This window comes from Rhamphochromis longiceps, linkage group LG12, assembly GCF_057381845.1.
Source record: "Rhamphochromis longiceps isolate RC_006_pf linkage group LG12, R_longiceps_female_GT1.1, whole genome shotgun sequence".
Taxonomy (NCBI): domain Eukaryota; kingdom Metazoa; phylum Chordata; class Actinopteri; order Cichliformes; family Cichlidae; genus Rhamphochromis; species Rhamphochromis longiceps.
Genome location: NC_140568.1, coordinates 45,538,589 through 45,556,128, shown reverse-complemented (window position 1 = coordinate 45,556,128; position 17,540 = coordinate 45,538,589). Strand labels below are relative to the sequence as shown.

Below are 17,540 nucleotides of genomic sequence, written 5' to 3'. Positions count from 1 at the left end.
CTATATGCTTTAGCAAAAGGGAAAGTTTGAAGCCTAATCTTGAAAGTAGAGATAGTGTCTGTCTCCTGAATCCAAACTGGAAGCTGGTTCCACAGAAGAGGGGCCTGAAAACTGAAGGCTCTGCCTCCCATTCTACTTTTAAATACTCTAGGAACAACAAGTAGGCCTGCAGAGCGAGAGCGAAGTGCTCTAATAGGGTGATATGGTACTACAAGGTCATTAAGATAAGATGGGGCCTGATTATTTAAGACCTTGTATGTGAGGAGCAGGATTTTGAATTCAATTCTGGATTTAACAGGAAGCCAATGAAGGGAAGCCAAAACAGGAGAAATCTGCTCTCTCTTTCTAGTCCCTGTCAGGACTCTTGCTGCAGCATTTTGGATCAGCTGAAGGCTTTTCAGGGAGTTTTTAGGACTTCCTGATAATAATGAATTACAGTCGTCCAGCCTGGAAGTAATAAATGCATGAACTAGTTTTTCAGCGTCACTCTGAGACAGGATATTTCTAATTTTAGAGATGTTGCACAAATGGAAGAACGCAGTCTTACATATTTGTTTAATATGTGCGTTGAAGGACATGTCCTGGGCCCTGTTTCAGGAAGCCGGTTTAGTGGAAAAACTGAGTAAGTATACCCTGAGTTAACGAAAACTCTGGTTTTTCGGTTTCACAAAGCGAGTTCAGCTGAAGCCTGAGTGAGTCACTATGACGACACACGCCGTGAAGCTAACCTGCTCCCTAGCAGGTTTACTACAACTAACCCTGACTGTCTCCGCCCCTTTGTCGGAAACCTGACAGTAGGAAGTGTCAGACATGGCGTGCCCCGTCCTTGAAGAGCCAGTAGATCGTGAAGCCCAAATTCTCTGCAGAGCTCTCCGCCGGGAGAGAGTGATCAGAGCGCGTTTGGACATTTTATCATTTCCTGATGAGTTTCTGTGCGAACGTTACCGTTTTTCAGCACAATCTATAATTTATTTGAATAACATCCTCAGGCCATATATTACGCATGTGACACATCGCGGACATTCTCTCAGTTCTGTACATATTATTTGTATTGCACTTCGGTTTCTTGCAAACGGGAGCTTTCTGTATAATATTGGTGACGCTGAGCACGTTTCCAAGGCTACCGTCTGTCGGGCAGTCAGGAATGTTACAGTTGCACTGAAACGTCTCCTGTACTCGTTTGTGGTGTTCCCCGGTCATAGACCCACAAGATTTATCAAAGAGGGATGCCACAAAATTGCAGGTATCAAGGTGACCAAAACGTAATGTATGATGTGGTGATACTTGGACTACTACTTAAATTTTACATTTATTTTCAGGGTTCCCAGGCGTGATTGGCTGTACAGATGGCACTCACATTCCAATCATTGCTCCTTCAGTAAATGAAGGAGACTATGTGAACAGGAAGTCTTTCCACAGCATTAATGTACAGGTACATAGTTCCCTGTAGCATTTCACACCAACAAATTATTTCATTATAGTAATGGATGCTAATTTGTGTTCTCTGCACTGTGAAGATCATATGTGATGCTGCCAACATTATCACAAATGTGGAAGCCAAGTGGCCAGGCTCTGTCCATGACTCACAAATATTCCGTGAATGTACACTGAGCACAAAATTTGGACATGGTGAGTTGAAAATACTTTAAAATATATAAAGACCAATTGCTTCAGGGACATTTGAACTGAAGTGTACCCTTCTGTCTTAGGAGAGTTCACTGGCTACTTGCTTGGTGATAGGGGGTATCCATGTTTACCCTATTTGCTTACCCCTTACCCTGACCCTGAACCGGGCCCACAGCAGCGACATAATCTGGCTCATTGCAGGACAAGAGCCAGAGTTGAAATGACTATCGGAATGCTTAAGGCCCGGTTCCAGTGCCTGCAAAGACTCAGGGTCACCCCAGAAAGGGCATGTGACATTATTGTGGCATGTGTGATTCTTCACAACATTGCCACAATTAGAGGAGAACACTGTCCTTCTGAACCAAACATCAGCAGTGATCCAAACCATGAACATCCTGACCCTCCCACGGACATACAAGATGGAAGAGCAGTCAGAGACACCATATGTCACAATCATTTCCTTTGACCCATCACCTCAACATGTTGAAAGAAGAATAAACAGATTTTTTGTTCAACTGGCTTTATTGGTCGCCTGTATTTCCTGTACACAAAGTATTAAAAGATGTAAACCTCATAAAGTGTCTCTGTTGCTTCCTCCTCTGTAACAGCTGTCAATGTTTCTTCATTGTTTTCCTGTAGTAAAGAAATAGACAACATTGCTGTTCTACTGTAAACTCATATAATCTGTGGAGTATTACTCACAACTGCATGTTGGTCTGGCTCAACAGGAGGCTGCACCAGATGCAGTACACCACCACCATCAACTGATAGAATATGAGGTTTATACAGGTCACTTATAACTTACAAGGGACCAAATGGCAATTAACAAACATACCAATCACCTTACACTTCATTGTCATTATGCTCTCAAAGACAACCAAGACTGAGGGAAGGCAAAATCAGTAGGAAAATAACTTCACTACAAAATAATCCATTATGGTAAAGAGTTTATCAAATGAATGAGCAGCACTGCAAAGGTGACTGTGAAGAAAGGATGTATGCACATCATGTATTATTTTGAATTTACCCCTTATGTAGGCACTTGTGTCTTGCGGGGTTATTGACTCAGAGGATGTCCCCGCAGAGATGCCTTCGGCCACAGGGCGCCCACTGTTTTGGCTGAGGGCCAACTGCTCAGCCTCTGTGAGTGGTGGTGGTGGAGGACCCCCACCTGTTTTTCGGGCCTCTGCTTTTTTTCTGTTGGCTATAACGGGGTCACATTTGAGCATACAGAGTAAGCAAACATGTACTTGTAATGTGCTCAGATAATTTCAATAAGTGCTTACAGAAAGAAAATTAATGTAGCCTCTAACTGCAATTGATTTACATCGGACAAACAGACCAAGCACTATGGCTCATAATACAATTACACCTTACCTGTTTGGACTATATTTTTATATTTCATTTTTACTTGCTGCCAGGAACGTTTGGGGCCTGTTGGGTTGCACCTGCGCTCACATCACATCACAAAATAAAATGTATAAAATAACAAATAAAATAACATATGATAAAATAACGTGTTAAATGGGTGGAAATCCCTCGATCAATGTTTAAATTAACACTCACGCATTGACTCTGTCGGCTATGTTTTGCCATGCATGCTCCCTTTCTTTTGCAGCTGTGGCTGTGTTACTTTTTTCCGTGGAATTTGCATGTTATCAGCATATGCTGCCATCAGAATTTCAGCCTCAAGCGCTGTGAAATACATTGACCGCGCCTTCTTTCCCTCTGTCTCCATGGTGACTCGCTTAATCTGTGCTCCGCTTATCAGGGCTTTATGTATCCTCGTCCGCGCGCTTCACTTGGGGTTGACGCAACTCCGCGTTGATTGAACTAATTGTTATCAGCCTTTCTGAAACCGAATATTCCGAGTTGGACAGTTCGGGGTTACTCAACCGTGAGTGTCGTTTTTCACTCTGAGTTTTCTAAACCGGCTTCCTGAAACAGGGCCCCGGTCAAACATGACTCCAAGGTTCCTCACAGCGTTACTGGAGGCCAAGGTAATGCCATCCAGAGTAAGAATCTGCTTAGATACCATATTTCTAAGATTTTCAGGGCCGAGTACAATAACCAAGTTTCAAGTTTTATTGTCATAAACAGTGTAGCCACATTTATCCATAATGAAATTCTTTGGCTCGTGCTCCTCAGCTTTACATGAGCATATAGAGAGTGTGCAGTTATATTGAGAAGAAAATAACAGAAAATAGCAGTGGTAGTAATAAAATAATAATAATAATAATAACAATAAAAAGAAGAAGTATTAAAAAGTATTAAATATTAGAGAATTTAGTTGATATTTACAAGTTTGTGCAAGAGTATCTCAGGTTGTACAAAGTTCTGCAATGAGCATTTAAGTAGCATTTGTTGAAGTGACAGTGTACAGTGTGTAGTGGTGTGTATGGGATGTCAGCAGTTCAAAGGTCTGATGGCTTGTGGGTAAAAACTGTCCGTGTCTGGTAGTGTGGGTCTGGATGCTCCTGAACCGCCTGCCGGACAGCAGGAGTGTGAAAAGTCTGTGGCTGGGATCAGAGAGGATCCGCTGTGTCTTCCTCATGCAGCGCTGTCTGCAGAGATCCTGCATGGCTGCCAGTTCAGTCCTGGTGATGCGCTGATCTCACCGCCCTCTGCAGAGCTTTGCAGTCCAGAGCATTACAGCTGCCGTACCAGGTGGTGATGCAGCCAGTCAGAATACTTTCAATGGGGCATCGATAGAAGTTTGTAAGTATTCTGGGGTTCATGCTGAATCTTCTCAGGTGCCGCAGGAAGAAGAGCTGCTATCTTGCTGCTTTTGTGATCACACCAACATGGTGTGACCAGCTCAGATCCTCGCTGATGTTGATGCCTAGGAATCTGAAGCAGCTGACTCTCTCCACCTCTGCTCCTTCGATGTGGATGGGGGTGTGGCCTCCTCTCTGCAGTCTCCTGTAATCCACACAGAGCTCCTTGGTTTTGCTGACGTTAAGCAGCAGGTTGTTGTCGCGGCACCGTGATGTCAGGGCTCTCACCTCTGCCCTGTATGCCGTCTCATCTCCATCAGAAATGCAGCCGATGATGGTGGTGTCGTCTGCAAATTTGATGATGGTGTTGGAGCTGTGTGTTGCTGTACAGTCGTGGGTGAACAGGGTGTACAGCAGGGGGCTGAGCACACATCCCTGGGGGGCACCTGTGCTGAGTGTGAGTGTGGATGAGGTGATGTCTGTCAGGAAGTCCAGGATCCAGCTGCACAGGGAGGAGCTAAAGTTCAGGTCACGGAGTTTCATAACGAGTCTGGGTGGTATGATGGTGTTGAAGGCGGAGCTATAGTCTATGAACAGCATCCGCACACATGTGTTTTTCTGGTCCAGGTGAGAGAGGGCAGCGTGAAGTGCTACTGCTATTGCATCGTCTGTAGATCTGTTGGGCCTGTAGGCAAACTGGAGCGCATCAAGTGAAGCAGGGATTAAAGATGTGATGTGAGCTTTGACTATGCGCTCAAAGCACTTCATGGCAATGGAGGTGAATGCTACTGGGCGACAGTCATTTAGGCAGCTCACATTAGTTTTCTTAGGGACAGGGATGATGGTGGTCCTCTTAAAACATTTGGGACAGTAGACTGGAGCAGGGAAAGGATAAAAATGTCTGTGAAGACATCTGCCAGCTCGTGGGCTTTGAAAACACGACCTGGAGTGTTGTCTGATCCAGGAGCTTTCTGAGTGTTTACTTTCCTGAAGTATTTACACACGACTGCCTGAGATATCTGAAGAGGGCAGCTGTCCTCTTCCAGCAAAAACTCCTGAGATAGATGTTTATCAAAGCGTGCATAGAAGGTGTTGAGATCATCAGGTGGAGAAGCCGTTGCCTCCCTCACTCTCCTGCTGTTTCCCTTGTAGTCTGTGATGGTCTTCAGACCGCTCCACATGCTCCTGATGTTGGAGTAGCCGTAGCAGAGTTCCACCTTTCCTTTGTACTGTCCCTTGGCCGTCTTTATTGCTTTCCTGAGTGCATACCGGGATGTTTTGTATTCACCTGGGTCTCCGGATTTAAAGCCTGCAGTCCTCTGAGCGCTGCACGGACCTCTCCGTTAACCCACGGCTTTTGGTTGGGGTAAGTTTGTACAACAGCCCGCGGTACGGCGTCATTGATGCATTTATGAATAAAGTCTGTTACGCGTCATGGGCTGGCAGTGTTGGGACTAACACGTTATTAAGTAACGCGTTACAGTAACTACGTTATTATTGTGGTAACGAGCACGGTAACTAGTTATTATGCCAAAATCAGGAACGCGTTAGTCGTTACTGGGATTTAGATAGGGTCGTTACTCGTTACTTCGTGTGGTGGCTATCGCGGAGCTTCCACAGATTCAGTAACATTAGCAAGTGGTGGAGGCCAGCAGGTGGATGAGGGAAAGCAACACGTTCTCGGGCTGGAGAAAGGGTGTGAACTGAACTTCAGGTAAGAAGTTATGACCTGCAGTCTGTCTGGGTCAGATATGAACCAGGTTTAGGTGAAGTTTATTTTCGTTGTGCTGACTTTTTCCGTACTGCGTGCTAGCTAGCATGACGGAGTTTCTATACAGCTGGGTGGTGCTATGAAGTTAATGATGTTGAACTTTATTTTGTTCATAAGTTATTAGAGTTGCCAACCGTCCCGTCTGGTATTCAGAGAAAATATTACGCGTTTCTTATTGAAGTGAAAAGGAACAGTTTGTCCCGGACTTCAGCTACAATGAAAAAGGCACAAAGCTGGAGTTATTCTGTGTTTACGCTGCACAGCTGCCTCTTCTTCTCTCATTCTCCCCCCTCCCTCTCCTGTTTATACTTCAATCATGAAAACTGATCAATGATCAGCTGATCGGCTCTCTTGTTTGTTTATCGCCCACTTTGCGCCAGAAAGAGGAAACCAGCAGATGTCGCGCTAAACAACAGCAGCACGTTTAAGCTTGATCAGCTGTTGTTAGAATTTAATATTAATTTCTAGTATCAGCTGATGTTTGCTGGAGCCACAGCTGCAAAAAAGCTGCTGGTCATGCACTGAAAAAAAGGGATTGGCCAGCTCTTGGATTTACGTAAGCATCTTGCGTGTATTTAACACAATTGCCTCATGCTTTAAAGTTAAGTGTAACTACATAGTGTAGAAACTACATGATATGCAGAGAGGCTAGATTAAATTGTTCATATCATGTTCAAGTGAAGTAAGTCAATAATATATCAATGTTAAATCCCGCGACACTGCACGGGTTTCAGACTCGCGCTCTTTAGATTGTGGTTTCAGGAAGGCATCCATCTCAGTCAAGTCGAGCAGCCACCTCTACTTTCTTTAGTATACCAAAAAAAGTAAATTGGGTGGTTGTTACATTAAAAAAGTCTAACTTGTAATTTGAACACCATAATTTCATGTTTCTATGAACGTAATTAAATCATGAAGAATCTGTACGAAATTCAACAACTTAATTTGTTCTTGTTGAGACGACATGATACAATCTAGTAAGAGTGGTTAGTTGCTGAACTCATGAAATTCACAAGATCACACAAGATTTCAAACTGCAGGAAAATCACTGGAGTTATAAGAGGCAGACAACTACACACGCACCACATGCATGCTATTGCTATTTATTGTGTATTATTACAAAAACAAAACAATTCTGCATCAAATACAGGAAATCATAGCTTTCCTACGTTTCCTAGATTGTTGGCATGGTGGTTAGTGCTGTTGCTTCACAGTAAGAAGGTCCTGTGTTCAAATCCACATTCTGGCTAGTTTGCAGGTTTCTCTCTGGGTATTCTGGTTTCCTCCCGCAGTTAAAACTCATGCAGTTACTGGAGTTAGGGTAAACTGGTAATTCTAAGTTATCTGTGAATGTAAGTGTAAATGGTTGTTTGTTTCTATGTGATAGACTGGTCAGCTGTCCAGGGTGTACCATGCCTTGTAACCTATCACTTCAGGGTTATTTCCCAGCCCTCCTGCAACCAGGATAAAGATAGAAGGATGGTAGTTGTTGAAGACCTATTCACTTTTTATGGTAACCAGGATCTAGACTTTGTTGAACATTATGTAATATGAAGACAGCATGTAGTATTTAAGTGACCAAGTAGTATTGGGGTAAAAGTTATTGAATAGTGTTGAAATAAAATGACAAAATTGTGAAGGATTAAAATATTCCAGGAGCTCAACTTACTTCATCTGAACATGTTTCAATCGCGTTTTACGAACACAAAATGCACAGGTTTACTGAATATGAAAAAGTTGTGTTGATTTAACTCAGTTGTTTAAGTTTCTGCCAAAGCAAAACATTTGTGTGCAACCAATGTCCACTATTGAATCAAGTAAATCCAACATAGCCTTTTTTTCAGTGTGATATGGTTTGGTTATCTGGTGAGAGGGAAACATGAAGATGAAACCGGGACATGTCCTTACTGAATCATCAGAGCTGAACAGGTGATGGAGAAACAGGTTTACCTTTTAGGTGACATGAATGAGTTGAAGTTATGAACTGTTTCTGAGAGACAAATAACACCAGGGTCCTTTTTTAGGTAGCTGACAGCTGGTAACTGTGCAGGTGCGGATCTAGCAAAGTGTTGCCAGGGGGCCAGGTAGGGCATTAACAGGGAGAGGGGGGCACAAAGAAATACTTTTCTTTCTTATTCTCATTTAAAATGTCTCGCTTTTAAAAAATAATTATCTGAATCTTACAACAAACGATTGATAGATTGATGCATATATACCATCAGAACAGTGCACATCACTGTCACAACAGTGTTTGTTTTCATTCAAAGGCTTTATGATTTTTCCTATAATGGCGGCCGGTCTCTAGTCAAAATGCCCGGGCCAATTTTTTTCTGTCCCAGTCCAGCCCTGTATGCAGCTCACCTGCAGTCTGGTGTTACCCACATCTTCCTATTCAGAAGGCAGAATTTCTGAGTTCTGAGTACAATCAAAGCACCACGACTGCAGTTTTTGTGTTGGATGTAAAAGGCGCACATGACGCTGTGACGTAGGCTAGAATCATGGCAGCAGTCAATGACGGTCCAGGCGTGGGATTTCTCTCGTGGAAATATGCACATTATCTTTTCCTGTCTATTGGTAGGTGGCACAGTGCACTGTGGCAAGTAAGCAAGCTAGAAGACTGGCAAAGTTATGGAAGCAACACATTAACAAGAGAATTCTGAGTAAAACCAAAGTTACTTTCCCTAGTAACTAGTTACTCTGAAAGTAACGAGTAACTTGAAGTAACTGAGTTACTTTTGAGAGAAGTAACTAGTAATGTAACTAAGTTACTATTTTAAAGTAACTTACCCAACACTGTGGGCTGGTCGCTTTTCAGCTTCTGCCTATAGGCTGGCAACAGCAGAACTGAGGAGTGATCTGATTTGCCGAAGGCCGGCCGGGGACGGGCTTTGCAGGCATGTGCGTATGGAGCGTAAACGTGGTCTAAGATGTTATCACCACACGTTGGAAAGTTTACGTGCTGGTAAAACTTCAGCAGAACTTTCTTCATGTTGGCTTTATTAAAGTCACCAGCCACGATAAAAGCAGCCTCCGGGTGTAACGTTTCCTGCCAGTCGATAATGTCAAACAGTTCGTCTAGTGCCCGTGTGGTTTCAGCGTGGGGGGGGGGGAATGTAAACAGAGGTACAGAATACTGCTGTAAACTCCCTGGGCAGATAAAAGGGTCTGCATCTGATCATAAGGTGTTCAAAATCAGGAGAGCACCCCGACGAAACTATCTGTACAACAGTGCACCATCGTTTGTTGGTCATTACGCACACACCACCTCCCCTACATTTACCCGAGTCCTTTGTTCTGTCCTGGTGGTGAATGGAGAGCTCCTCAGACGTTGTAGTACTTACTGTCCCTTTGGAAAGTTATCCTGGCCCTTAGTTCATCCAGTTTGTTTTCCAAGGACTGGACCTTAGCTAGAAGAATGCTGGGAAGCAGGGTGCAATGTTGTCTTTTCCTCAGCCTGACCAGAATCCCGGCTCTTTTTCCCCTTTTTCCAGTGTTTCTTCTTCCCAGGTAGCCAAGGTGAGTCACCACCATTCACAAAAAAGTTGGTTTGTGAAGGTCCGGATTGCGAGTTTTGTCGAATGTCCAGGAGGGTTTGTCTGCTGTAGGTGATAAAAGCATCACAGGTTGAAAATAAACTAAGAAATAACATAACTAGCATAAGAAAAACGCGGAGTTGAGGAGGACAGCGAGCGACGGCAGCCATCTGCAAAGTTTGATCTGAATGAAGAAGCAGAAAGTTAGCGGCCATCCAGGTCTTTATGTCTTTAAGACATTCCTGCAGTTTAACTCGTTGGTGTGTGTTATCTGGCTTCATGGACAGATAGAGCTGGGTGTCATCTGCATAGCAGTGTAAATGTATGCTATGTCTTCTAATGATGCTGCCTAAGGGAAGCATGTATAATGTAAACAGAATTGGTCCTAGCACTGAACCCTGTGGAACTCCATAATTAACCTCAGTGTGTGAAGAGCACTCTCCATTTACATGCACAAACTGGAGTCTATTAGATAGATATGATACAAACCACTGCAGCACAGTACCTGTAATACCTACAGCATGTTCTAATCACTCTAATAGGATATTATGGTCGACAGTATCGAACGCTGCACTGAGGTCTAGCAGGACAAGCACAGAGATGAGTCCACTGTCAGAGGCCATAAGAAGATCATTTGTAACCTTCACTAAAGCTGTTTCTGTGCTGTGATGAGCTCTGAAACCTGACTGAAACTCTTCAAATAAACCTCTGCAGATGATCTGTTAGCTGTTTGACAACTACTCTTTCAAGGATGTTTGATATGAAAGGAAGGTTGGAGATTGGCCTATAATTAGCTAAGACTGCTGGGTCTAGAGATGCTTTTTGAGTAAAGGTTTAACTACAGCCAGCTTGAAGGCCTGTGGTACATAGCTGATCATTAGAGATAGGTTGACAGGATGAGCTCATACTGTTTAGGTGGTGTTGATTGGCTGTTGTTTCCCTCATCACTTCCTGTTGAGGGAGTTGGTTGTGGCTGTGTTTCTCCTTCTGTTTAGCGAGCTCCACCTGCACCGCCGACAGACACCTGGCACACACACACACACACACACACGGTTTAACGTGTTTCTACCAATCACATGTCTCCGAGCACTCAGATGGGTCGTACCTGTCAGCGTGCTTCCGCCTGGCCTCCAGGTGTTTACATTGCTCTTGCAGGCTCCTCCTCTCTTCCCTCCTCCTGTTTAGCTCCTCCTGCACCTCCTGCACATAAACCATAGACCATCATGAGCATCCACCCATCGTCTGACCTGTTCAGGGTCAGCTGACTCAGAGTGAGGTATCAGCTCCTCTTCCTCCTCACACATCAGCACACTATGGTGCTCCCTGACCTGCAGCTCTGTTTGCTGTCGGCTTTTCTCTCGGAGACACAACTCGGCCTCTCTCCTGCGGGACTCCACTTTCTGCATCAGCTCGGCAAGGTGTGACCTCACCTGAGTGCTGAGAGAGTCCAGATGCCCCTGAGCCTCCACACAGTCAGACAGCAGGTCAGCGAGTCTGCACACACACACACACACACACACACACACACACACACACACACACAGCTGAAGTTTATATGGAGACACCTGACAAAATACAACAGCCACCTCTTCACAGTAAAAACTTCCTGTCTCCTTCACAGTAAAAGCCTCCTTACATGTCTCTGGCTGTTTGTATTTCCCTGTCGAGCTGTTGGAGCTCCTCCTCTCTGCTCCTCAGCTCCTCCTCCACCTGCCTGAGCATCTGCCCTTCCTCCTTCCTCATCCTCCTCAGCTGCTCCACCTCTTCCTGCAACTCCCTGTGTGATGAAGATGGTGGCGATGATGAAAATATCCACCCTGATCTTTGAGGTCATGGTTGGAGCCAGGAAACTTTACCTGGCACGCTGTTTGTCCTCCCCTCTGAGCCGCAGCACAGCGGCGTCTCGCTGAGCTTCGCTGGCCTGGAGGACACACGAGGACGGAGCGGGAAGGGTCGAGGTTAGAGCGGCGAGCGCGTCATCAGTTATTAAAGAAACTGATCCAAGCTCATGTTTTTCTCTCTTTTTAGTCGTTTTGGTGATTGACCATAAAATTATTAATGAATAGTTTTGTCAATAAAACTGATCTAAAAAGATTCAGTCTCAGGGTGACGAGACGCTGAGCCTGGATCTGCTGGACGTTTCCTCCTGTTAAAAGGAGTTCGTCCTCCCCACAGTCACCAAGTGCTGCTCACAGTGAATCGTGTGATTGTTGAGCTTTTCTGTAATATTGTGGGTTCGCCAGAGTATAACACACCACCGTGTGTGTGTGTGTGTGTGTGTGTGTGTGTATACCTGGACTCTGCTGGTGTGTATGCAGCTCTGAGCCTCCAGCAGTTTCCTGTCGGCCTCTCGCAGCTCCGCTCGTCTCTTCAGCAGAGTTTTCTCCACACACTCCACCTCATCACACAGCTTCATGACACTCCTGCACACGCACACAGGCACACGCACACGCACACACACAGGCACACAGGCACACGCACATGCACACATCAAATAACCTGAATGAGTTTTGGTAACAGCCTGTAAAAATCAGAAGCCTCAGCAGAGGTGAACATCCTGATTTCTCTGTATTTATTCGTTAATAATTTTGATGTTCACATCTTTGATTAACTGTTTCATCACTGACATCTTCCTGAGGTCCAGGATTCATTTCTGAGCCCAACACTTTGAACTTTTTAAAACTCCACCAAGCCGATGAGGATAAGATTCAAACCCACGATTAGCAGGCCATCGCCTTAACCACTCGGCCACCTCGTCCCTGCATGAGCGTGTCCCTGTGGAGGACACAGCAGGACTTCATGTAGACATAATGAGTCCATCTGCTGGATCGTCCTTTCTGCTGTCGGGGCTTCAGCTCCTCTCAGCGTTGATCCTAAACCCTGATCCCAGAGCAGTGTGTATCCATGTCTGTGTGTGTTACCTGTGCTGTCTCAGTGTGTGTCGCAGCTCTCTGGTTTCCAGTTGTAGCCTCTTCTTCGCTGCTTCACTGTGGTCACACACACACCTGCCTCCCTGCAGACACACACACTGTTATCAGTTCAGTATCAGACCGGCGTGAGGTTTGAAGCAGCTGAGCTACATTTAAATTTATTTTGATGATTTCAAACACGTCATCAGACTGAAGCGATTCTGTGGATTCATTTACACCCTCCAACCTAAAGAGGGCGACAGTGCACTTCAGCACAAGCTGTCACCCATATGTAACCTTCTGATTGCACACCAGCTCAAACGTTTCAGCACTGACAGCGAATCAGACAGGAAGCGGTCTACACTGCACGTCTATCACCACCTCACACGTCCTTACTGTCGTCTTCCCCGCAGAGCTCTTTGTTTAGTTCACAGTGATCTGTGATGTGATGAGTAGCACTGTGTAGGAAGACTCACACTGAGTGCAGCATGCACAAACCACCGTCCCCCATCCTCAGCACCGGTCCCAGTCCTGCTTCTCACCCGGTCCAGCTTTAGCCTGCGAGCCTCAGATGGCTCGGCCTTGGGGGATCGCAGGTCTTGGTCCCAGTGAGCGTCTCCGTCCACAGATTCCTGAGAGGAAGTCAAACACAGCAGGCCTCCTTCTAAGCGATTAAAGGTATTCACGGAAAATCTCAGAGTCTAAAAACGGCGTAAAAACCTCAAAAGATGAAACAAAACCAAACAGAAGGTGAGAAAACCTGACGACAGCCGGACTGTCGTGTAAAAACAGCACCCCCTGGAGGTTTGTTAGTTGCATCACATATAAAAGTGTGTGTGTATGTGTGCGCGCACCTGTGTGTGCAGCAGCTGGTTCAGCGCTCTCAGCAGTTCGATGGTGAATTTCAGCTGTTCCACAGTCAGCTGGTCGATGTTGTGCGTGGACCTGCTGAGCTGCCGTAACTTCCTGTTGAGGTGGCCGAGGCTCCTCTGGTGGGCGTCGCTCTGTGAGCGCAGCTGGGGCACAGAACAGGAAGTGTCAGAATGAGATTAGAGATCGTCTGACGCAATTTTGTTTTAGGGTCATGTGTTTGTTCACCTGCAGCAGTTTAAATAAAGCTCATCCAAAGATCATCCTGATGATGACCTCAAACAGACCGAGTGGAAACTCATTTACAGACAAAGGTGGATTTCAAAATAAAAGTCTTTCATCATCTGCAGAAATGAAAAAAATAACCTGGTTATGACGAAGGACGCCATAAATAAAAACTCTGCGTCAAGACGTTCAAGGAGGAAACAGATCAGACAACTGCAAGCTAACTGTTGTCTGCTCTAACAAAGCCAGCATCACTCGGGAGTCAGGACATCCTGAAGCTCGTAACTCTGAACCACCCTGACAAGGATGGGAGTCAAACCCACGTGTGCAGAGCACAAAGGACTGGCGGTTCATTGGCTTCAGCTCTCAGCCACCTCCTCCATGCCGCAAGGCGGGCTGAGATGGGCTGCTGACCGAGTGCTGAGCCTGCGGGCTGTTAGCGCAGATGTTGCAGTGCTCTCTCTCAGCATGAGCGAGCCGGTGGGTGATAGATGGACTCTACATGTCTTATATTTCACGCTGCAGCCTTGTTGTTGAAACAGTGATGAAGTTTGTGCTGCAGCTGCAGAAGATCACAGGAAACTCGCACTCTTGCAGCTCTGCAGTGTCGTGGACTCGAGACTCTCGGGTTTGGAGGACACGGCAGGTTTGGATGGGCAGTAAACAGCTGCACACATTCGACTCACGGTGCTGCTGAACCCGACTGCCCTCTGAGACTCCAACGGCTCCTTGAGGAAAGCTCTGCAGCTGGACAGGATATCTCCAGTCTGCCGGAGCAGGCGGGCATCGAGCACACTGCCATCAGAGCTCAGACTCAGCATGAGGTGAAGCCAGAGTCCCTGTACCAGGTGGCCGAGAGGTTAAGGCGATTGACTGCTAATCCATTGTGCTCTTTACCAAATGGACCATCCCAGCCTTGCCGTAATGGTCTATTTGATTCACCTTTACTTTTATTGTTTATTTTCTTTTATTTTCACTTGCTACACACGGGACAGACATGACTGGGGAGAAAGTAAAACAGCGGAGAAGAGGGACGGGGATAAAGGGCAAAAAACAAAAAACAACAAAACAAACAGCCAAAAGATACAAATATGGATCACCTGGATCACCTGTTGAGAAAGAAAAAAGAAAACAAGCAGAAGAGAACAAGAGTAATAGAATAAACAACATCACAATGATATATGGGAATATGACAGTAAATACTAAATGTTAAACATTATTGTGCAGCACATAAGATCAACAGAACACAGTGTGCTTTGAGGTAGGAGCCAAAAAGGGTGTAGTTTGTGGGTGTGATCACCCGTGTGTACACCTGTGAGCATGGACGCGCTTGTTTTTAAAAGGTTCCTTCATGTAATGATCTGCTAGAGGGTGTGGGGGGGCCACAGCCCCGTCCTCCAGGGCATGAAGCAGGTATGGAGGAGATCAAAACTCCAGACATCCAGAGGCCCCCAGAACACAAGAGACCATGGAAGACCAACAGAGGGGCAGCCGCGCCACTGTCCCAGAAAGAGCTGAGGAGAGTCCCAGATGAGGGCTCACTCAGCAGCCGCGGAGCAGAAGCCGGGGGGAGTTGCAGTGACGCGCCCGTGAGCTCCGCCGGCAGCCAGCTGCGCCTGAGTGACCGAGCCCCAGGCCGAGAGGCCGAGGGCACCCCACCTCCGAAGTGGCCCGAGCGAGCCCCAGGCTCCAGGCCCCCATAAGCGGCCGCCAAGGAGTGAGCCGGTGTGTGACGCCCATCCCCAGATACAAAGAACCACCAACGCACCGATGTCTGAGGGAGTCCGCCACTGGCAGGGGAAGTGGTGGTGGGGGGAGATAGGCCTCCAAACCTTGGAGGGCCTGAGATGTCCCCAGAGAGGTGGCGTCTGACACCCAACCTGACATATAGACACAGACATACAGGCACACACAGACACAAACATCCATGCCCCCCCCCCGCCAAAACAATAAACGTGAGAGTCGTCAGCTGATGTCTTGATGTTGGAAGGAGCTGTTTTTGTGATACCCACCAGACTGTTCTGCAGGAGTCTGTGCCTGCTCTGACTCCTCTGCACCTCCTCCTCTGGCTCCTCAAAGGGCTCCACCTGGTCCCGGTCCAGCCGGGCTTCCGGCCGGGCCTGCGGTCTGCTCATGTGTTCCTGGCTGTGCTTGTGAGCCATGGTGGTCCTGGTCTGCTGGATGGTCCCAGAGCACTGATGCCAGCATCTGGACAGTGTGAGGTTAGGCCTGACGGGACGAGAAGTCAGAGGTCAGCTAGAGGAATTCATATAAAAAGCACACGAACAGCCGAGGTGGGCTGGATTTGGATCAGAACTGTGAGCTGAGAATGAAAACACGCTCACATCTTTAGATTTATTCCAGCTTTTATTTCACAATCACAACACATGGAAGTTTGTATTTATATGAACTCTTTTTGTAGTTTTATTTAGACATCATTTATTCACTTTATAGTTAACTACGTGGCTTCTTAAATGTCATTAGAGAATTATTTATGATTTATTACTATTTCTGGATGCATCGTCGATCATCCAGGTAAGAAAAATCCCCCAAAGTTGAATGAGTTGCTGTTAACCACGCCCCTTTCTTCCTCCTGTCTCACCGTGGTCATGTGACCCGCTCACTCTCATGTCGCGGTGAGCTGACAGCATCATCCACGCCTCACTGCGATGATCAAAAGACACAAAAATCAGGACTGAAGACTCTATTGTTGTTTTTATTCCAGAGTTTATTTTTATATTTCTGACTTGATTTAATTTTTTATTTCCTTCTCCGACGTCCTTTCTTTATGACTTATTTCTACACAACGTTGTTTTCCTCAGCAGGATGCAGACACGCTGATGTCTCCATGCTGAACTCCATAAAACTCACTCAAGCCGACGAGGATGGGATTCGAACCCACGCGTGCAGAGCACAATGGATTAGCAGTCCATCGCCTTAACCACTCGGCCACCTCGTCTGTGTGAAGCCTGATCGCGCACACGCTCAGCGTACTGTGAGTATGAAACAGCTCAGAGCGCTGTCTGAGACACGTGACGTGAGGCTGACGTCCAAATCTGAACTGCAGACATCGTGTTTGATGCTCGAGGATCAGCTGGAGAGGACGATCCAGCAGATGGACTCATTATGTCTTCATGAAGTCATGCTGTCCTCCACAGAGACACGCTTGTGCAGGGACGATGTGGCCAAGTGGTTAAGGCGATGGACTGCTAAGCCCATCGTCGTCGATTCAAATCCCATTCTCGTCGACTTGGTTAAGTTTTAAGGAGTTCAGCATAAAGACATCAGTGTGTCTGCAGCCTGCTGACAGTCTTTCAACACCTCGTCATCCTCCATCTTCTCTTCTTTATCTCCCCCAATTCTTGCCTTTCTGCGCTCCTGGGGTTGTGTCCACTTCTTTGTTCTGCTCAACTTCGGGTTTCAGCCTCAAGGCCTGGATCCTGCCTGGGCCTCGAGCTTGCCTGAAGCCGGGCTGTTTGTAGCAAGCACAGGGATGCATCGTTTTGGGTCCACATCTCTAGTCTCAGACTGCAGCCCCACAAAGCCATTGTAATCAAACTTTTTGAGGTACAAATGTATTCGTAAAGCTGATGCTGATGAAAACAACGTTGTGTAGAAATAGGTCGCAGCGGTCCTCACAGCGAGGCATGGATGATGCTGTTAGCTCACTGCGGTGTGAGCAGGTCACATGACCACGGTGACAAAGCAGGAAGAAACACCGACCTGCTCGCCTCAGACCGGGATTCATCTTCCTGCCGCTCCTCCGCTGGACCTGAGAGCTGAGCCGGAAGTCTGTGGACGTCTTCCTGCAGACAGACGAGAGCCCTGCTTCACCTCTGTGTCTGATGTGTGGGCATCATCAGTATTACCAATATCTGATCAATACGAGCCC

General features: G+C 46.4%; 1 protein-coding gene and 1 non-coding gene across 8 annotated transcripts in view; both read right to left on the bottom strand.

Moving 5' to 3' along the window:
- The window catches only part of LOC146658261 (uncharacterized), a 50,449-nt gene that overhangs the window by 12,387 nt on the left and 20,522 nt on the right, over positions 1-17,540 (bottom strand). Inside the window, exons 6-17 of one of the 7 annotated variants that reach the window (XR_014914152.1) lie at positions 17,372-17,454; positions 15,661-15,877; positions 13,408-13,569; positions 13,030-13,185; positions 12,566-12,672; positions 11,938-12,067; positions 11,501-11,565; positions 11,281-11,421; positions 10,973-11,138; positions 10,750-10,844; positions 8,899-10,668; positions 2,263-2,830 (exon numbers count right to left, since the gene is read on the bottom strand). Coding sequence is in view for 4 of the 7 variants with exons in the window: in XM_085426612.1 (XP_085282738.1) it covers positions 9,643-9,710; positions 10,553-10,668; positions 10,750-10,844; positions 10,973-11,138; positions 11,281-11,421; positions 11,501-11,565; positions 11,938-12,067; positions 12,566-12,672; positions 13,030-13,185; positions 13,408-13,569; positions 15,661-15,877; positions 17,372-17,454 (1,506 nt within the window). In the remaining 3 variants the exon portion in view is untranslated. Of the gene's footprint in view, positions 1-2,262; positions 2,831-8,109; positions 10,669-10,749; positions 10,845-10,972; positions 11,139-11,280; positions 11,422-11,500; positions 11,566-11,937; positions 12,068-12,565; positions 12,673-13,029; positions 13,186-13,407; positions 13,570-15,660; positions 15,878-17,371; positions 17,455-17,540 lie in introns of those variants that run through there. The other 6 variants (XM_085426612.1, XM_085426615.1, XR_014914151.1 and 3 more) reach the window with 6 other exon arrangements.
- On the bottom strand, positions 16,526-16,607 carry trnas-gcu (transfer RNA serine (anticodon GCU)). The gene has a single exon. It is a non-coding gene; the product is annotated as a tRNA-Ser (tRNA).